At 39.6% G+C, this 22,566-nt stretch overlaps 1 protein-coding gene across 1 annotated transcript in view; it reads right to left on the bottom strand.

Annotated features, from left to right (window-relative positions):
• Positions 1 to 22,566, bottom strand: part of LOC126355207 (fidgetin-like protein 1) — a 190,079-nt gene that overhangs the window by 38,400 nt on the left and 129,113 nt on the right. The window contains exons 5-6 of the mRNA XM_050005454.1: positions 21,751 to 22,034; positions 15,880 to 16,034 (exon numbers count right to left, since the gene is read on the bottom strand). Of these exons, the coding sequence (XP_049861411.1) occupies positions 15,880 to 16,034; positions 21,751 to 22,034 (439 nt within the window). The remainder of the gene's footprint in view (positions 1 to 15,879; positions 16,035 to 21,750; positions 22,035 to 22,566) is intronic.

Here is a 22,566-nt window from a genome sequence, read left to right as displayed (position 1 = left end):
TATATATGACACATTGGAAAAGAAGAGAGAAAATGATAAGGCACTTTATCTCATTTTTGTCTGATCCATGGTATGTATGCTAATATTTGAAAACTGTGTAAATGCTGAAACAGTCAGTGTTAAGAAGAAATTCAGCAAATAAATAAATTAGGACTACGAGTGTGGAATAACGATGACTCTTAAAAAAATTTATATCAGCTAGGCCCGGCAGCAGTTTCAGTTTGACCTGAGCAACCAGAGATAGCTGTTATACGTGTGTGACGTGTGCTTACTTGTGTGAATTTGTGTATGTTTTTCTTTTCTGCTGAAGGCTTTGGCTGAAAGCTTAATGATTGACAGTCTTTTTGTTGTGCCTGTCTGCAGCTGAACGTGTCGTCTTTAAAGTGGATAGCAATCTAGTGTAGCAATCCATCCTTTCCATCATTGTTGATGTTTGGGTTTAACTACTCTGCACTTAGTTGTTTTCCTTTATTGTTAATGCACTGTTTCCTGTTATGGAGACACCTCTTTATCACGCAAAGTGTGTGCCACTGATGTCAATATTTCCTACAGTTCCAAATAAAATTTTATGATCTACAAAACACGAGGTGAGATTTTGTAGAGTTTATTTTTTTACCTTTTTTTTAATACGTAGTTATTTTTTGAACACCAGCTGGGATGATGAAACAACTTTGAATTATTGACTTTGTTGTCTCCAACAGTTGGTGCAAATAAAGGTCTCATGCTTGGCAGGAGCCTAGGTAGCAAGCACAAATACGATAATTGCTTTCAGCACATGATGAACATGATTACACGAGTTGAAATAATATTCACAAAAATGGAATCATAAACCCTACTGGACACACTAAAATACATTGTCTAAAGTCAAATGCTTTGGAGAATGGCTCATTACACTCATCAAAAGCTTCAATGTTTGAGGGGAAAAACACCTTTCTCTACACACAAGTTTTTACGAAAGTTACAAACAGATTTGTTAATAAGTTACCATCCGAAGATGGGGTCATTTTCTGTAATTAGCTACTTTCTCAAAAATCTTTGGAAAAATAAAGAAGAATATCTGTAATTATATTGTTTATCCATATGGGTCAGTGGCTGAGTAGGTTTGTAAAAGGCTAAGAGAGTGAAGGTTCTGAATTAAATCTATTATTTATCCAAGAAGTTGTTTTTTTTTGCATACAAGGAGGCTACATGGTAAAGAGTAATTACATATCCAAGAGGCATCACTACATGTTCATTCATTTATTATTAATATTATTGTCATTTTCTTTTCTTTTAGCAATTATCAGCAATAAAACTTCCTGGCAGATTAAAACTGTGTGCTGGAACGAGACTCGAACTTGGTCCGGCTCACAGTTTAAATCTGCCAGGAAGTTTCATATCAGCGAACACTCCACTGCAGAGTGAAAATCTCATCCTAGAATTATCAGCAATGCTCTACATGAACCACAGCAGTTATACACACTCACAGACATCATCTTTCTCGGACTATAGCGTCTCCTCACTCCCATGTGAGTGCACTCGGGGGTCTAGATAGAGTAGCGTGGCCTGCAACCTTTAAACAGTTTCAACTCCCCACTGAAAAGCCCTGCAGCAATTCCATGAGCTAGTATTTGATGTGGGCTTGGGTGTACTCTAGAAATAAGAAACAGAGAGAGTTACAGCTCAATGTTGAGTGTTACATACATTAGAAATCAGAGAACCAATGTTATATCAGTGTTATATTGATTTCCTTCCTTTCTGTGTAGTTCTGGACGTATAATAAGTTTGTGAATGGTGGCACTATGGTCGCTTCCTGCTTGTTGATTTGTTTCCTGTAACTAAAGCATTCAGGAGAGCAAAGCTGTGACATAGGATGGAAGTTGAATGCATGTTCTTGCTGCTGTTTCTGTAGCACTGAGAGGTTAAAAATGATTGACTCTTGGGATCTGGTGTCCCTAATAATGATGTTGTTTTGCGAGACCAAACGCTGCAAGATGAAAATTAAATACAAAATATATACAAAAACAGAACATTATTCAGTGCTAAGAAATGAGTCAGTGTCCTGGTAAATAATAATCGTAATGCCAATGAGTTGTATACGTAGTGGTAATGCTGTTAGTCCCCCTTGTGAACTCAAGTGCTCACTCTCCTTTATATGCTTGTATAGTTCCCATGTAACTGACTACAAACTCAAGCAACATGCTTTCAATTAAATGGGCAGCATCAGAGACTAGTGGGTTAAGTCTCTTAGTATATGGAGACAGCGAGTTCAGAGATAACATTACAGGACCCGCTGGCAAGTTTAAAGCAAGTACACAGTCCCCATTCCTGATTTCTAGCATACTCTCTGTCTCTGGCTTGGATCAATTCTCTGATGGTGCAGACTGACCTCTGCTTTCCTTTGGTACATTGGAGAACAAAGCCTGCCAGGACAATTTCAGCTGAAAGATACAATAATCTGAGCACAATCTGACTTTCAACTGGTGTGTATTCGCAACCAGTACCTAAGTAAACAGGAAACAGGCACAGTGTCTGCATAGTTGTATTGAGGACAAGCTACTCTTCCCATCTGGTCAAACAAAAGGCTACCACAACTGCGTGCACTCTACAATACCTACACTGACTGCAAACTTTCAGTGAAGTACGTGCAAGGGCAAGATTGTGTTATGGACGAGAAATGAATGCCTAGTGCTAGAAAAACTGCAATGCAATAAAGATGAATCAACATCCACATCTATACTCTGCAACCCACAGTGCCGTCCATGGCAAAGAGTATGTCCCATTGCACTAGTTATTAGGGTTTCTTCCTGTTCCATTCACGTACGGAGCATGGGAAGAATGACTGAATGCCTCTGTGCATGCAGTAATGATTCTAGTCTTATCCTCATGATCACTGCATGAGCGATACGTAGGGGGCTGTAGTATATTCTTAGAGTAATCATTTAACGTTGGTTCTTGAAACTTTGTTAATAGACGAACTTCCAGCGCACTGGAGTAACTCACAGCAGTAACTTCTGATAATCAATAAAATGAAAAACCAGTCTGATTCATTCAATGACTAGTTACGCACTGAGACCCATTTTCAAATCAACATAACAAAGTCGAAGATGGCATTTCTGAAGATGTGAAAAAAATGTGTAATGTACACTCACAGTGCATACAGATGACTATATGCACTGTATGTACATCACACATTTTTTTGTCTACCGTGACAAATACAACACCTCTATTTCCCCATTTGCCTATCCTTTCAATATACACACAAATTTTCCACAAAATATTGCTATGAATTTCAGGTTTCAACCAGTTTTCTGTACCTAGTAATATGGAAGCTTCACTGCTTTTCATGAGCGCTTCAAACTCTGGCACTTTGTTACAAATGCTTTGGCAGTTTACCATTAGGATTTTAATATTCTCAAGTGTGGGAGGCATTTCTGTCAATCTTATACTGATACTTCTGGGTTTCCTATGGCCATCATTATCTGGACTGGATGGAGAGTTACCTAATCTAAAACACCCTTGCATACCCCCGACACAAAATCAGCTACCTGACTAGTAGCCTCTGATGTGTAATGCACACCTGAGCTATTTAGAGGTAACCCTACAGTTCTCAACTCTATGGGGCAAGTCCAGGAAGTCACAGTGTAGCTTGTCACAGAATGTTTGAAGTCTCTGCTTCAGTCCTTCCACTCAACTCAGAACCGAAGAGCCACAATCAGTTCTGGGGACAATGCTGCAACTCCAGGCACAAGGCTGGTCTTCTCAACCTTCTCTGTCACTCACTGGAATGACCCAAGAATGACTTCGGAGTCCAGACAACAGGCATAATTTGTTATCACGTGCGTCACACTCTGCAGTTGGTTGCACCCTGTTCCCTCAATGACTGCTGGAATGTCCTCTTCAACGTGTTAATAAGGCCCCGAGGCATACGTGATCAGTGCATATGGTGTGAATCACCACAGTTTTATGGTCAATTATGTCACCAGGGACATCTCTCACTAGGGCTTTGCTGTGCTGATCCCTCAACATCTGTAGCTATTTAAGGAGCCAGATATTGTGATATTGTGGCAGTTCAAGGAAGCACAGATTATGTCATTGTGTTAGGTATAACTACAATGTTGGCACACATCTGAACCTGGACTTAACGCTGAGACTGGCTGGAGTGACACAGCACTTTTCCATTAAGCCACAAGAAATGTGTACAGAGATGTGCATCTAATTCCCTATATATTGCTTTCACAACAGCTTTTGGAAACACTACTAGCAAAGAAATTATTTGATGATTGCCCACATTATCTCTTTCACCCATTTCAGTCTGTCAGGAAATTAGCCGCACCTGAAAGATACATTACACAGATGACTGAATACAGAACTAAGGAATGGTGCACTGATCTTCATAATTGTACTTGAAATATAACCATACTCATGGGAGATTTCACTCTTGAATGATGCAATAACCGATTCGGTTTTATCTTTGCTTGTTTCCTGTAGCTACATGTCAAGTAGTTGTCTTGGAACACTAGCTTTAAAAAGTTCTGCATATTTATTTGTACCAATTATTAAATATTTTTCACAGCTCTGGTGAATGACTAACAGTTTCAGTCTCATATAAGAAAGGTGTAATATTGTTCATCACTCACATTCTCCTTGTACCTCTTTCACAATTGACCATATAGTTCAAGTTTTGTTCTGAGAGGTTTTTATCCTCTTGGTATAATACACTGCTTTATCCTGTCTGATGACATTCCCCGGCACTGACTGTCCTCCTCATTTTGATACAGCTCCTGTTTCCTCCTATGTGATAGTCTAATGTTAAAGAGTTATGCAGCATTGCTGGTTCCAAGTGACAGGTGCTATATGCACACCGAGGTGCAGACGTCAAACATTTCAAGAGATTGTGTTTTGGGGGTTGGGCAGAGGAGAAAGTTAAGCCCCACCACCACATGATTACCATAGTGAGATGACTGGTGCAGGAGCAACAAGATACACAATGTTGGCTGACATTGCATGTGTGTTTTGTGTTTTGCCCTCAGCAGTTGCATAACCAAGCATTTACATGCACAGAAGTATGAATGTTTGTGCCAATGGACAGATTAAAAGTTTACAGATAATAATTTTCATACAGTATCGAAAGATCAATTATCTGTAATGCTCTGATAATACAACAGTTGGCTGCCCCTCTGGACTACATGTTTCATTCCCAACTGTTTGTTAACCACATCTTATAAGCTTCCATGTTTTATGTATGTTACACTGTCCACATGCAGTGTACAACTATTTCCAACTTGAACACACTCTACCAAACATTAAGCATTACATAACATTCTGAAGCAAACAATTTAAATATTACAAAAATATTGTGTGTAATATGCCAACTTTTGTGACTGTAATAAAAGTGTTATTTATACCAGATGGTCTTTACTTTATTTATAAATCCACAATTCACTTTTGTGCCCTTAATCAACTTTGTTCTGTTCAAAATACATACAAATGAATTGTGGAATTATAAAAATATGATGTTGTTGTTGCGGTCTTCAGTCCTGAGACTGGTTTGATGCAGCTCTCCATGCTACTCTATCCTGCGCAAGTTTCTTCGTCTCCCAGTACCTACTGCAACCTACATCCTTCTGAATCTGTTTAGTGTGTTCATCTCTTGGTCTCCCTCTACGATTTTTACCCTCCACGCTGCCCTCCAATGCTAAATTTGTGATCCCCTGATGCCTCAGAACATGTCCTACCAACCGGTCCCGCCTTCTTGTCAAGTTGTGCCACAAATTTCTCTTCTCCCCAGTTCTATTCAATACCTCCTCATTAGTTATGTAGTCTACCCATTTAATCTTCAGCATTCTTCTGTAGCACCACATTTCAAAAGCTTCTATTATCTTCTTGTCCAAACTATTTATCGTCCATGTTTCACTTCCATACATGGCTACACTCCATACAAATACTTTCAGAAACGACTTCCTGACACTTAAATCTATACTCGATGTTAACAAATTTCTCTTCCTCAGAAATGCTTTCCTTGCCATTCCCAGTCTACATTTTATATCCTCTCTACTTCGACCATCATCAGTTATTTTGCTCCCCAAATAGCAAAACTCCTTTACTACTTTAAGTGTCTCATTTCCAAATCTAATTCCCTCAGCATCACCCGACTTAATTCGACTACATTCCATTATCCTCGTTTTGCTTTTGTTGATGTTCATCTTATATCCTCCTTTCAAGACACTGTCCATACTGTTCAACTGCTCTTCCAAGTCCTTTGCTGTCTCTGACAGAATTACAATGTCATCGGCGAACCTCAAAGTTTTTATTTCTTCTCCATGGATTTTAATACCTACTCCAAATTTTTCTTTAATTTCCTTTACTGCTTGCTCAATATACAGATTGAATAACATTGGGGAGAGGCTACAACCCTGTCTCACTCCCTTCCCAACCACTGCTTCCCTTTCATGCCCCTTGACTCTCATGACTGCCATCTGGTTTCTGTACAAATTGTAAATGGCCTTTCGCTCCCTGTATTTTACGCTTGCCACCTTTAGAATTTGAAAGAGTATTCCAGTCAACATTGTCAAAAGCTTTCTCTAAGTCTACAAATGCAAGAAACGTAGGTTTCCCTTTCCTTAATCTTTCTTCTAAGATAAGTCGTCGGATCAGTATTGCCTTACGTGTTCCAACATTTCAACGGAATCCAAACTGATCTTCCCCGAGGTCGGCTTCTACCTGTTTTTTCATTCGTCTGTAAAGAATTTGTGTTAGTATTTTGGAGCTGTGACTTATTAAACTGATAGTTTGGTAATTTTCACATCTGTCAACACCTGCTTTCTTTGGGATTGGAATTACTATATTCTTCTTGAAGTCTGAGGGTATTTCGCCTGTCTCATACATCTTGCTCACCAGATGGTAGAGTTTTGTTAGGACTGGCTCTCCCAAGGCTATCAGTAGTTCTAATGGAATGGTGTCTACTCCCGGGGCCTTGTTTCGACTTAGGTCTTTGAGTGCTCTGTCAAACTCTTCACGCAGTATTGTATCTCCCATTTCATCTTCATCTACATTCTCTTCCATTTCCTTAATATTGTCCTCGAGTACATCACCCTTGTACAGACCCTCTATATGCTCCTTCCACCTTTTTGCTTTCCCTTCTTTGGTTAGAGATGGGTTTCCATCTGAGCTCTTGATATTCATACAAGTGGTTCTCTTTTCTCCAAAGGACTCTTTAATTTTCCTGTAGGCAGTATCTATCTTACCCCTAGTAATATGCGCCTCTACATCCTTACATTTGTCCTCTAGCCATCTCTACTTAGCCATTTTGCAGTTCCTGTCGATCACATTTTTGAAACGTTTGTATTCCTTTTTGCCTGCTTCATTTACTGTATTTTTATATTTTCTCCTTCCATCAATTAAATTCAATATTTCTTCCGTTACCCAAGGAGTTCTACTAGCCCTCGTCTATTTACCTATTTGATCCTCTGCTGCCTTCACTACTTCATCCCTCAGAGCTACCCATTCTTCTTCTACTGTACTTCTTTCCCCCATTGCTGTCAATTATTCCCTTATGCTCTCCCTGAAACACTGTACAACCTCTGGTTCTTTCAGTTTATCCAGGTCCCATCTCCTTAAATTCCCACCTTTTTGCAGTTTTAATCTACAGTTCATAACCAATAGATTGTGGTCAGACTCCACATCTGCCCCTGGAAATGTCTTACAATATAAAACCTGGTTCCTAAATCTGTCTTACCATTATATAATCGGTCTGATACCTTTTAGTATATCTGGGATTCTTCCATGTATACAACCTTTTTTTATGATTCTTGAACCAAGTGTTAGCTATGATTAAGATATGCTCTGTGCAAAATTGTACCAGATGGCTTCCTCTTTCATTTCTTACCCCCAATCCATATTCACCTACTATGTTTCCTTATCTCCCTTTTTCTACTCTCGAATTCCAGTCACCCATGACTATTAAATTTTCGTCCCCCTTCACTACCTGAATAATTTCTTTATCTCATCATACATTTCATCAATTTCTTCATCGTCTGCAGAGCTAGTTGGCATATAAACTTTTACTACTGTGGTAGGCGTGGGCTTCATGTCTATCTTGGCCACAATAATGCATTCACTATGCCGTTTGTAGTAGCTTACCCGTACTCCTATTTTTTTTTATTCATTTTAAACCTACTCCTGCATTACCCCTATTTGATTTTGTATTTATAACCCTGTATTCACCTGACCAGAAGTCTTGTTCCTCCTGACACCGAACTTCACTAATTCCCACTATAAGTTTAACCAATCCATTTCCCTTTTTAAATTTTCTAACCTACCTGCTCGATTAAGGGATCTGACGTTCCACGCTCCGGTCCGTAGAATCCCAGTTTTCTTTCTCCTGATAACGACGTCCTCTTGAGTAGTTCCCACCTGGAGATCCGAATGGGGGACTATTTTACCTCCGGAATATTTTACCCAAGAGGACGCATTCATCATTTAACCATACAGTAAAGCTGCATGCACTTGGGAAAAATTACAGCTGTAGTTTCCCATTGCTTTCAGCCGTTCGAGTACCAACACAGCAAGGCCGTTTCGGTTATTGTTACAGGGCCAGATCAGTCAATCATCCAGATTGTTGCCCCCGCAACTACTGAAAAGGCTGCTGCCCCTTTTCAGGAACCACACGTTTGTCTGGCTTCTCAACAGATACCCCTCCTTTGTGGTTGCACCTACGGTACGGCCATCTGTATCGCTGAAGCACGCAAGCATCCCCACCATCGGCAAGATCCATGGATCATTGGGCGGGGAATATGATAACTAAAATATATCTGTTAATGAAGTTCTAGGTGCTAAAAATTAACTTATGTATCTAGAAGAAAGTATGAAATTGATGTAGGAGCCAAAAAACTGTCCACTGAAGATGCTTTAAAATAAAGTGAACTGTGTGGGGTTCAAATAAGACTTATTACAGTGGCAAGAGATGGCATATATATTACTTGTAAAGCTGTGACCGCAGGAGAGGGACCACAAAAAATAAAAATGACATCATGAATATTGTATGTGTGCCTTACCTTTCATTGCTTTTAGTCACTCCCATTGACATGATCTAGATCACTGCAGTCCGTGTCGGTGTCTGGTTCATCCCGTCTTACAGTGATGGGATCAAGCAGGTTGTCAGTTAAATTTTACCTCTACATGTTCTCCTCCTGTAGCCATTCTGCATACTGAACACTGTCAGCCCACACTGAAGAAGTTATGCAGTCAAGTGCTTTATCTAAAAGCCTGTCTGTATTGGTAGTTTCAAAGATCACCTTTCATTCTGCTACATACCCTTTCACTTGTGCCCATAGGAGCTCTAATGGATTGCACTGGGAAGATATGGTGGCAGACTTAGAATAGTACATCCATGTTCCTGTGGAATACAATCGATCTCATAAATTTTTAAATGAGACTTGTGAAGTGCTACAAGAGTCAACAAATCAGCACAAGTTTGGTTGGCAGTATGCAGTATCTTTTTACTTGCAAGCCACAGCAAAATATTGGCTCCTTTTTTGTGGGTGCCTTGTCATCAAAAGATGAGTGATAACTCACACTTTCTGTAACAATCACTGTGTTTCCAGGCACTAAATCATAATTTAAATGTCTGAGTTGATATCAGCATGATAATCTCCTGAACTGCTCTTTTTGCCAGGAATACAAATTTGCTTTCTGGAAAGAATCCGGAAGCAGAACCAGCATGAAGCACAATTATTATTCCACCTCTACCAACTGGTACTTTAAAACTAACTGTAACATCACTCATGTTACAATGCTTTCCTAGTATGATTCTGGTTTACATACTTTTCTTTCAAGCAAAAATATGTTCAGATTGCCAGATTTTCTTATTTCAAGAATACTTCTTGAAAACTGTGTCCATGAAACAATGATATCACAATGTTCCATTAAAATTTTTCTTCCTACATTTGTATGTGCATATCTGAATCCAATTTTAAAGTATTCTTTGCATTGAGGTTGTACTGCCTTTGAAATTCACAGTTTTGCTCATTTGCTACAGAAATATTTTGACAGTAAGAAATTGAGCACAACACACCTTAGAACCTCTTTGACACAGTCATCTAAACTCATGACAGGTTTCTTAAAAATGTGACGTATTCCTGGTGATCTGAAAACTGTGATTCACAGATCTGGATGAATAAATTACCTTCACTAAATGGTTCACAAACTGACACGCTTGCTTGTGAAGCCTGCTTCTCAGACCTGGCAATATCTGTGATAAGTCCACCTTTTTCTGCTTTGCTCATGAAGAAAGTGTGTTTATGTGGTATTTGTCACTTCCTACCACCATTAAATATGACAGCTCACACTAAATAAGTCACTACAACCAAGTTTGACACTTGCACTGGCAGTGATGTTCACAGCAGAGCATTCAGAAAACTACTGAATGTGCACTGGCTGTCGGAGAACGCATGATGTCAGACGCACAGAACAAGCCTAAACTCTGCAGTCTTCCTTCATCACTCCAACTAAGATACTGCATATGCGCCTACATTTTTTAATCGGAAAGAGCTATTAAAGAAAGTGATAAAGGTTTGAAGATATATGAGTATATCTGTCTTTCAAATTGCCTGTACTGTAAATTTCTTGTTAAGATAGCCTTTGAGATCGGAATTAAATAATCGGATTGCACATGGACTTATTATCTCTCAATTTTTTGTTTTCTTCTTTGGGATATGACTCTGCCTCGATTATCTCAAGTATTGTTATCTGTGCACCACAACCTGACACGCCATTACTAGTTTTTCCTCATACTGCACTCACCAACTAGAGAACGATACGTTTAGATTTGTCTTATCATTATGGATTTCCTTGGACTCTAGATAGAAAGTACACTGCCATTGCCACACTGTAAAATTCAAGTAAGTCCAATAATATTCTTTTTTCAAGCGAGTCAGTCAGGAAGTTTATACTGAAATATCCACACAGCCAACCTCATCTCCCTTAAGAAACAAACTAGCAGAGTGTCAAGCCTGGAGAGGAAAACCCTGCAAAATGAACTGATGGATCTGTAAAAGCCTATAACGGAAAGTTTTATCCCTTTGGAAAATTCAAACACTCCTACACAGTCATCAAATATTTGGTCTTTAAAATGTTTTGAAATGTCAGCTCTATTGAATGAAACACTACAATTACTTTAAGTGACCACTCCTCCCTTCTGCAACAAATTCCTGCCATAGCAATCAGATAAAATGTACCTTTCCAAAGAAAGCACTAGCAGTTGTAATTAAATGATGCTCTGAGGTACAAATAATTTTACGTGTCAAGATATTTTCAGATCCTGACCTAATCATCCTTCAGACAAATGCTCCAACACTGTTGTGATGTGCCTCGTAATGCATCCAGGAAAGTAGGACAGCAGCCAGACATTAAGTACTTGAATAATAGTAATTAAAACCAACAGCTGTACTGGAATCCAATGTCATTTATTCAACACATGCTACCAGTTTCGATGCCAGAAGTGTCATTTCAGTACCCAACTGTAACCTGTGACCAATGTACCAGCTGCAATGACAAAGACCAACGGAATCTTCAAATGGAGACAGTTATTCAGCATGTACACTAGCATGTGCAACGAACAAGCCACGTGCAGTGGGGCCACGATGAACTAGATTCTGTATGTAGCAGTAACAAGTGCAGCATGATCACACAACAATTGCTACCTTTTACCCATCAAAACCCAGTATGCTGACAACCTAGTCCACAAACAGAATTCCCTACAGCATATAATTACGCACCTCCATTCCTCTCATCATCCCCAAGAATCAGCTGCAAAGGTTCATACCCTCATCACCCAATGGACTGGAACAACTGAAGCACTTCCTTTCCCAGGGCTTCAATTACCTTTCACTTTGCCCTGAAATGAGAGAGAACACACTCAAGACCCTTCCCACCCCTTCTAATGTGGTGGTTCCAATGCCCACCCAACCTACACAACATCCTAGTCCATCCCCATGCCACTCTCACTCCCAACCCCAACCCTTTGTCGCATGGATCATATCCCTCTGGAGGACCAAGCTGCAAGACCTGTCCAATCCACAAACCTAGCATCTCTCACTCCAGTCCTAACACAGGCTTATCCTACACCATCAGAAGCCAAGCCACTTGTGAACCTAGCCATGTCATATACCAAATCTGCTGCAAATACTGCACAGCCTTTTATGTCAGTACGACTACCAACCAGCTGTCTACCAGGATGTATAACAACTGCCAAGAAAAAAGATGACCACCTAGTGGCAAAACATGTAGCTGAGCACAACATGCTCAGTTTCAATGGCTGCTTCACAACCTGGATCATTTGGATTCTGTCCACCAACATAGCTGAGTGGACAGCTCACTGGTTTGTCATGCTGGGGGGCCCGGGTTTTATATCCTGGCTGGGTTGGAAATTTTCTCCATTCAGGGACTGAATGTTGTGCTGTCTTCATCATCATCATTTCAGACTCACAGATGTGCAAGTCACCGATGTGGCGCCACCTCAGAAGACTTGCACCAGGTGAGTGGGTCTACCTGCTGGGAGGCTCTCGCCACACGACATTTCATTTCACCTGGATCTTTCCCTCCACCACCAGCTTCTCTGAACTACATAGATGGGAGCTTTTCTTGCAACACTTCCTACACTCCTATATCCTCCTGGCCTCAGTCTCAGGTAACACATTGCTCCTGCACCCACCAGCCAACAATTTCCCTTTCCTCTGTCCTGTCACCCCCTCCCAAATCACATCCTCACTGGTCTTCAGCACGTTCCATCCCCGTGAGCCCCTACAATCATGCATTACATGCCCAGCCCATATACCTGCTGCATCTGCCTCTCAAATTCTTAGCTGGCAAACTGACCGCCTCCCATTGAGTCACTAGCCACCTACCCCCAAGTGCCTCTCCCTGCTTCCAGCCTCCCATCTCCCTCTAGCCACTTCACCTAACACTACTCCCACCACAAATCATCCAACTGCCAAGAAACAAAGCATTGGAAATATTAGTCCAGCCAGCACCATGTAGATGCAGAGGTGTGTGTGTGTGTGTGTGTGTGTGTGTGTGTGTGTGTGTGTGTTTTAATTCCAAAATATAGTAAGTTTTCTTTCTTTTCTCTATCAGCAGCTCAACTCTTCTGTTTTTCGGTGAATGGTCTCCTTTAATCCAAAAGTATTTACAATAACACTAGCCCACATTATATCAGAGGACTAATAACTAATATGTGATGCTACCCCAACTTTTTATGCTGATTCCAAATCAGTTTTCAGTTTTTTGCTATCACGTATAGTTTTGCCACACTTTGACTTCAAAGATATATAGCTCCACCAGTAGGTCATGCAATATTGTATTAAGAAAACACTTCACCTACTATTGATAGTTACTATAATGCCAACGCAGAAGTCTGTGTAGAACTTAAATATTTTCTGTTGTGTATTTAGGAATTATACAGTAGCTAAGCAGACTGTGCAAAAGGCTTATTTTAAAGTGAAACTCTGTGACCAGGACAAGGGATGGGCGCCAGAAACAGTTTGCCACTATTGTATGGAATGGTTAAGATTGGGGACGAAAGGAAAGAAAATATACATGCCATCTGTGATCACAATGGTGTGGAGGGAGCCTAAAAGTCACCTTAATGACTGTTACATCTGCTTAGTTAATGTTCAGGGGTGCAGCTCAAAAAATAAGAGAGAAACTGTGTATCCAAGCACTGATTCAGTCATTAGGCCAGTTTTCACACGGAGATCTAATTGTTCCTCTTCCTCCAACTACTGTAGAGAATGTGGCAGAAGATGAAGAAGAAAATGAAGTTGATGGAATTACCAAAGAGAATAGTGATGTGCACCATTCTGAATGCGACTTTACTCCACAGCTGTTCTCTCAGAGTGAACTTAATGCTCTCATATGAGATTTGAAGTTGTCTAAGGAATATGTGGAACTGCTTGACTCCCGGTTAAAAAGTAAGAATCTTCTGTAACCAGGAACACATTACTCATGGTGCAGACATAGAGAAAAATAATTACAAATTCTCATAGATTGAGCCCTTGGTTTACTGTAATAATATAAATGAGTTAATGCACTTCTATGGCACTGAACATGATCCTACACAGTGGAGAATTTTCTGGCCTCATCAATGAGGATCCTGCAAGATGTGTTACTGCATAATGGAATGCGTATGGGTTCATTCTTGTGACCCATTCAGCTCAAATGAAGGCAACATATCAGAACATGAAGACACTCTTAACAAGTATCCAGTATGAGGAACACACTTGGCTTATCTGCAGTGACCTTAAAGTCCCTTACTGGGACAACAAGTTGGGTTCACAAAAGTGCCTTGCTTTCTATGCGAATTGGACAGTTGCTTAAAGCAAAGACATTGGAGTGTGGGAATTGGATCTGAGCAGAGAAATTTTGTGCCCTTAACTAAAAATATCCTGCACTAACCACTTGTAGAAAAAAGAATAAAAAATAAAAGTGTCTTGCTCCCAGCTCTACAAATAAAACTGGGCTTGATGAAGTAATTTGTAAAGACTCTACCGCAGGATGGACCCTGCATCAAGTACCTTTCCATGAAATATGAAATTTTCCGTCCTTGAAAGCTGGGCTTTTTTTTAGTCCCCAAATAATGAAATTGATGAAGGATGAATATTCTGAGAAGACAATGAATAAAAGAGAAAAAGGGGCATGACCACCTTCCGATCAGTTAGAGAGCTTTCTGTGGAATAAGAAAGATCTTCTCTACAAGGTCATTGTTGAAAATGGTTGGTTGGTGGGTTGATTCAGTGAAGGGGACTAAACAGCGAGGTCATCAGTCCAATCGGATTAGGGAAGGATGGAGGAGGAAATCTGCCATGTCCTTTCAAAGGAACCATCCTGGCATTTGCCTGAAGTGATGTAGGGAAATTGAAAAGCTAAATCTCGATGGCCGGATGTGGGTTTGAACTTTCATCCTCCTGAATGCGAGTCCAGTGTGCTAACCACTGCACCATCTCACTTGGTGAAAATAGTTGTAAAATTGTTAAATGAGTGAAAAAGTCCACTTTATACACTCACATATCGACTACTTTCTGTAAAATTTGAGACATTACATTGATGAGATATTAATGAGATGGAGAGAAGGTACCAGTGGCAATGGACTGCAACTATGATGGCCGACTACTGTTGGATATTAAAGAGGGACAGTCATCATATACAAGGATCTGCAAAGAAATCAAAGGAGGGAAAGTTTAAAAATTAAGGAACACTGCTGACTTCTTCTTTTTTTAAATACAATATAGTCATGAAACAAGTTAGGGGAGTACTGAGAAGTATTTTTAAATTTAGTTTATTTTTTAAATGTGTCTTGATTAAAAACTTACCTCCTGTGAAATTGTGTTAGAATATATTTGTGGGCTCAGAAAAGAAAAATCATCAAAATATTACTTCTTATTTTGTGTGAAAACCTGATGTGAGAGACAAAAACAGTAGTTATTTCTAAACTCATCATAAAAACTGATTCAAGAACACCTACTTTCAACAAATCACCTGACAAAAAGTTTTAAAATGCAGGCTAGTGTAATTTATCCAAGTCTCCATTTACTCATTCAAAAGAGAATTTCGCTCAGGTAATGTCATATCAAACAAACTACGACAGACTCCATTCCACTGGCATGTGCAGTGTTCTCTAGATAGGTCTCATGTCATCTTAAGTTTTATAATTAAGATTATCAGTTTTTTTTCACATATTTATCTACCGATAGGTACATTTTAAATACATTATTTCCACACTGCTATTTCATCAGAATATGTACTCATCACACCTATTTGATCAATGTAAGTTTCTAATTAAATAAAACATCATATTTGAAATGTAAATAAGTAACAACAAATGTAAAGCAGAAGAATACTCACTCTTCATTTCTTATTGGAGGAATAAATTTGTTCATAACACCACGTCGAGTACCAAGGGACCGTTTCTGAGCACCATAGGCATAGGATGGCTGCTGTTCCATTGATGAGGCACTGCTCCATCTGCCAGAACCCCATTTCTTCTGATTCTGAAGGCTCTACAAAAAGAGCAACATTGTAACTGATATAAAAAATATAATTCAGTAATAGAAAAATTCCCTCAATTTCACATGTACTAAAACATTATATATATATAAAATAAAAAATAGAAAGAAACTTCCACATGGGAAAAATATATTAAAAACAAAGATTCCAAGACTTACCAAGCGGGAAAGCGCCGGCAGACAGGCACATTAACAAAACACACAAACACACACACAGAATTACTAGCTTTCGCAACCGATGGTTGCTTCTTCAGGAAGGAGAGGGAAAGACGAAAGGATGTGGGTTTTAAGGGAGAGGGTAAGGAGTCATTCCAATCCCGGGAGCGGAAAGACTTCCCTTAGGGGAAAAAAAGGACAGGTGTACACTCGCACACACATACACACACATATCCATCCGCACATACACAGACCAATTTGGATAGTGTCTTGGGGAGTTGGATCATTAGGAGTGGGATCAGGATTGTTTTTCTTCGTGGCAAAGTGATATTTCCAGCAGAGACTACGAGTGTAGGACAGTAAATCTTTGACAAGGGCAGTTTGGTTGAACCTGGGAGTGGGGCTGAAGGTGAGGCCTTTGGATAGGACAGAGGTTTCGGATTGGGAGAGGGGTTTGGAGGAAAGGTTAACTACTGAATTGGGGTGTTGTGGTTCCAGATTGTGTTGACTAGAATTTTGAGGTGTTGGGGGGAGTGGAGCTGGAAGTGGGAGATTGAGTAGATGGGAGAGACTGGGTCTGTGTGCAATGAGAGGAGGTTGAGGTTTGTTGGAAAGGTTATGGAGGGTGAGTGAGTTGCCTTTCCGGAGGTGGGAAACCAGGAGATTGGATAGTTTTTTGAGGTGGAGGGTGGCATGTTGTTCTAATTTGCGGTTGGCCTGTAGGAGGATGCTATGTACAGCCGGTGTGGATGTGGGAGAGGAAAGATTGAGGACTTTAATTTGGGATAGGAGTTGACGGGTGTGTTCATTGGCCGAGTCGATGTATAGGTGAAGGATTAGGCGGGTGAGGGCTATGGATTGTGCTGTTTGGAACTGGTATAAGGACTGATGGAAAGAAGGATTGCAGCCAGAGATGGGAACTTTAAGTGTGAGGCCTTTGGGAGTAAATAAAATATGGGAGCGTAATCTGGCTAGGGTGAAGGCATGTTTGCGGAGGGAATGTAAATAAAATTTAATGGGGTCGTTGTAGGGATGTTGTGAGGTTGACATGGTATTACTAGGTGGAAAGGGTAATATGAGGTTAAAGTGAAAGTAAATAGAGATTTATATAGGGAGAGATAAAGGTGTGAAAAAAGTCGAAAAAGTGTTGGTTTGAGATGAGCTATGTTGATCATGTGCAGAACTTAGGCTGCTGAACAACAATGGGTGCAAAGGTTGGGTAGTTATGTTGTCTCCAGATCACGTTAAAGGGTGGGGAATTTCAAGAAAATTTCGAAAAAAAAAAAAAAAATTTTTTTTACTCGAAAAAAGTTTCGAAAAAATAATTTCCGAAAAAATAAAATTCGAAAAAAAAATTTTCGAATAAAATCTCAAAGAATATGTGTGTAAATGTATTCAAAGGACTGGTTATGTACTGGAAGGTTATGAGAATGAGGCTAACAATTGTTTGATGAAGAAATAATAACGTGTAAACCTGTGGGAAGCTGCTAAAAAATGATCGGTTATGTGGGAAAAATGGGAATGGAAATAAAACGAAAGTTGTTGGAAAAAACTGAGATGGTTGTGTAATGGGTGAAAGGAACTGAAGCTGTGAAATAGTATTCACGAGTTTACACGAAATGTTTGTAAACTTGGAACAATGGATTTTATAGCAGCGGTTATGTTGAAAGCGTTGAAAATTTTAGGTTATGGTTTGGAAGTAAATTACGTATTATTCAGTATAATTAGGCAGGATAAAATGTATGGTAGATTACGGAAAAATGGAAGATGAATACAAAGTGAAACTTCTTGTACAAATGAAAAGAGAAAGTAAGACGATAGAGAAGATTTCGAAATGCAACAGAGACAATAACAAACGTAATTGTTGGGTTCAAATTAATGATGATGTAAATAAAATAGAAAGAAACTTCCACATGGGAAAAATATATTAAAAACAAAGATTCCAAGACTTACCAAGCGGGAAAGCGCCGGCAGACAGGCACATTAACAAAACACACAAACACACACACAGAATTACTAGCTTTCGCAACCGATGGTTGCTTCTTCAGGAAGGAGAGGGAAAGACGAAAGGATGTGGGTTTTAAGGGAGAGGGTAAGCAGTCATTCCAATCCCGGGAGCGGAAAGACTTCCCTTAGGGGAAAAAAAGGACAGGTGTACACTCGCACACACATACACACACATCTGCACATACACAGATGTATGTGCGGATGGATATGTGTGTGTATGTGTATGCGAGTGTACACCTGTCCTTTTTTTCCCCTAAGGGAAGTCTTTCCGCTCCCGGGATTGGAATGACTCCTTACCCTCTCCCTTAAAACCCACATCCTTTTGTCTTTCCCTCTCCTTCCTGAAGAAGCAACCATCGGTTGCGAAAGCTAGTAATTCTGTGTGTGTGTTTGTGTGTTTTGTTAATGTGCCTGTCTGCCGGCGCTTTCCCGCTTGGTAAGTCTTGGAATCTTTGTTTTTAATATATATATATATATATATATATATATATATATATATATATATATATATATATTTCTTCCCATTCTATGCCATTCACATACATAGTACTGGAAGAATGATTGATTGTTTACCTTTGTGCATGCTGTACCAAGTCTAATTTTGTCTTTGCAGACTCTGGGAATGATATGCAAATAGCTACAGTATATTCCTAGAGTCTAAGGCTGTGATACTGGTTTTCAAAAATTTTGCACGTAGATTTTTGCAGGGTGATTGGTGTATATTCAAGATTTGCCATTCCAGGTTTATCAGTATCTCCTGACGCTCACCACAGGGTCAAACAAATCTGCAACCATAAGTGCCACCATTCTTTGTACAGATTCAAATATCCCTTTTTGGACCTATTTTGGTTCCTTGTTAGACAAATTTGGGTCTCATAAACATCGTGTAAGCAGTCTCCTCTGTAGTCTGACTGCATTTTGCCAATACACTACGAATGAATTGAAGGCTATCACCTTCTTTACTTACATTAAGCCTATATCGTCATGCTATTGCATATCCCTACCAATTATTGCACCCAGGTATTTGTATGCATAGATCAGTTCCAATTGCGTCTCATTCTAATTGTAGGTAAAATTTAAGGCCAATTTTCAGTCATTGAAACACTTGGAAATCAAGATCTGACTAATAACTTAGAAGTAAAGGACACACACACACACACACACACACACACACACACACACACACACACACACACACACAAAACCTACACTCCTACATTGTGCTGGCTGCAGGTGTGCAGGAGGGGCGAAGGGGGGGGGGGGGGGGGGGAGGAGGGAGAGAGAGGTGGCAGGTGCACAGACTAGGCATGTGGCACACTGGTACCAGAGCTGACTGACGAGATGCAGTGCACAATGAAGATGACATGCAAGCATAGATTTGGAGGGGTTAGAGAACAGAGGAAGGGGAAACTGTTGGGTAGAAGGTGTGGATATAGTGGGTTAACAGAAATCAAGACCAGGAAGATTACAGCAGCAAAGGATATGCTTCAACTGTAACGCCCTTCTATGTAGTTCAGAAAAAATGGAGCTGGGAGGTAGGATCTAGATGGCACAGAATGTGAAAAAGCCATTGAAGTCAAGTGTATTGTGCTCAGCCTGTTGTGTCACTTGCTGTTAACTTTGTTCTTGGCCACAGTTTGGCAGTGGCCACTCATTCTGGTGGACAGTTGGAGGGTCATCACGCTCATAAAATGCTGTGGAGTGACTGTGGCAGAGCTTGTATATAACTTGGCTGCTTACACAAATGGCCCTGCCTACAATGGGAAAGCTTGTTTATCAGCAGAGTTATTAAGTTATGTTTCTTAGCCAAGTTATACCATTGACAAAATGAACTTCACTGGTTCAGAATTCCTGCATGATTGGGAAAATCTTTTCCGATTTGCTCACATAAGGGGAAACAGTAATTGATTAACACAGGGCTTCATTTTTCTACAATGCTAATGAGAAACCTAAAATAATAATGAAACAACAGAAATGCATTTTCAAGTCTCAGTTGACTAAGCAGACTGACAAAATTTGTTTTCAGTGATTTCTACACAGCACATGTGATACTCACGTACAATTAAGAATGCTGTAGAATCAGAAATGACAGGCAAATAATGCAATACTAACTGTTTGCACATTATCTTCAGCTGGGGGAGACAACAATAACCCTAATTATGTACTTTTTACTGACATTACACTGTGTTGCCCTGTTCTAGTACGGGAGCTCAATTAGCCTTTTGTGGAAGCACAGACGAACAACAATTAACTGAAACCTGCCCCACTGGAAACGTCAGTGAAAACAACAGCATTGGTGAGGACAGAGAGAGAGGCCACATGCAAACCTTACATAGCTCTCACTAATGCGTCAGGAGGAATAGACACAACTAAAGAACACGAAAACAGTAAGAAACCAGTTACTGATGAACTCAATGTAGAGATGATAAAAGCTACGAAATATATTAAAAGAATTCTTGAGAGAGTAACAATGTAGATTCAGGAAGAACAGAAGCACTACAAATCTTTTTTTTGTTGCAACGATTTTAATGGAGTAGTACTGGAAACTGGGGAGGAATGACACCACAGTATTTCTATATACAGAAAATGCATGTCACTGTCCCAAGACAGGAGGTTAGGAAATGCCCAGAAGACAGAAACATGCCAAGCTTTCTTATTAAAAACATGCACATGTGCAAGGAAAGATACAGCTGTGTTTAAATAGAAGTCGGAAGATCCTAGTGCTTTGAAACACACAAAGGAGTGCAACAAGGCAGTGTCTTATCACAACAAATATTTATCTTGGTTTGTTGGAATAACCAGTTCAGAAAGTTCAAAACTAAAAATAAGCAGCACAAATGAAAGTCACTGAGGAAGAAACCATTTCAAATGCTTGGGTTATACCATACCCCAGCAAGATACTAAATACCCAACAGACATGAAAGACCTCATAGCTATACAGCTAAACAAGAAACCGAATACAAGAGAGCAAAATGCCAAAAAAATATAAACTAACCATGTCACACACTCACTTTGTACCAATTCTGATCTATGGACTGGAAACAGATACTCCCCTAGATAAGAACAACAGAAAACTTTTTAAGCTAAAGAAATGTAATTAATCAAAATTATATATCGGAAGACTAAGAATAACAATGAGAAAAATGAAATGAACAGAAGTTAAGCTGGCACCAACCTGCCCATTATTGTCGGCATATGAAAGTGCAGCCTGCAGTGGTATGGTCACTTGATGAGAGTGGAGAAATGTAAAAAATGCAAGAAGATACTTCGATGTGAGATACTGAGGAAACAACCAACAGGAAGGTCACAGAAACATTTGTTAGTCACAGTGAAATCATACTCGATGATAAGGCGAAAGCAGAACATTTTACAGCTATTCATTCGCTTGTCAAAATAAACCTAAAGGTCCAAATGTATTCATTATGACCAGTTTGTAGAATAGATTTGGCTTACATACTGCACTGCACTGCACTGCACCACACACACACACACACACACACACACACACACACACACACACACACACACACACACAACATTTTCTTACCAGTTCTTCTCTAGCAGTGTGAAAAGCTGTGTTCTGATGTTGGTTCTCTTCATCAAAATTACTGTAACCTTTCTTCTCTTGCCTGAAGATATTTGATTGATTCGTAGATGATGTGGATGAAGAATGTGCATCCCTCTGATGCACTGATGGACCCCAAACCACACCTTTCTGCTGATTAAATTTTGGTACAGCTGCTGACATTCCGCTCTGCATAGTTTTTTTGACATCTACAGTCTCTGTGAAACCTACACCTGACAGATTTTGCCTGCCTGGCATCCACACACCTGAGGGGGAAAAGAAAAAAAAAAAAAAAAAAAAAAAAAAAAAAAAAAAAAAAAAAAAAAAAAAAAAATTATAGAAATGTGGCAACTCTTAGATTGAACCTATTATTATTAACTGTTTATAGGGTCTCATCACAGTTTGAATTGTAATACTAGATGATTATGTATGTTTATACTAGTATCGGCACAAAAGCAATTTCCACAAATCTAGTTGACACAAAGAATTCAATAAAGCTTCAAAAATTATAAAATTAAATGCATGCTTGACTTATGTAGCAGTTACATCATGCTCACTTCGATTCTCCAGAAAACACACCCACCTCAGACTGGGTTTGAAACACCAGAGCATGCATGATGAGTGGTGTTTTCAGATGCATCCCTTTCCAACATGATTTACAGTTCGGTCGCATACATGTTACACGCTACTGTGGTGACCACAATCTGCAAGCCAACATTGTTGAGTGTCATGGTGAACACCAAATGTGATCTCTGATTATGCCACTGGCTACAAAATTTGAACATTAACCACTACTTT

Source organism: Schistocerca gregaria, chromosome 3 (assembly GCF_023897955.1).
Source record: "Schistocerca gregaria isolate iqSchGreg1 chromosome 3, iqSchGreg1.2, whole genome shotgun sequence".
NCBI classification, from domain to species: Eukaryota; Metazoa; Arthropoda; class Insecta; order Orthoptera; family Acrididae; genus Schistocerca; species Schistocerca gregaria.
This window is presented reverse-complemented; position numbering and strand designations above follow the sequence as displayed.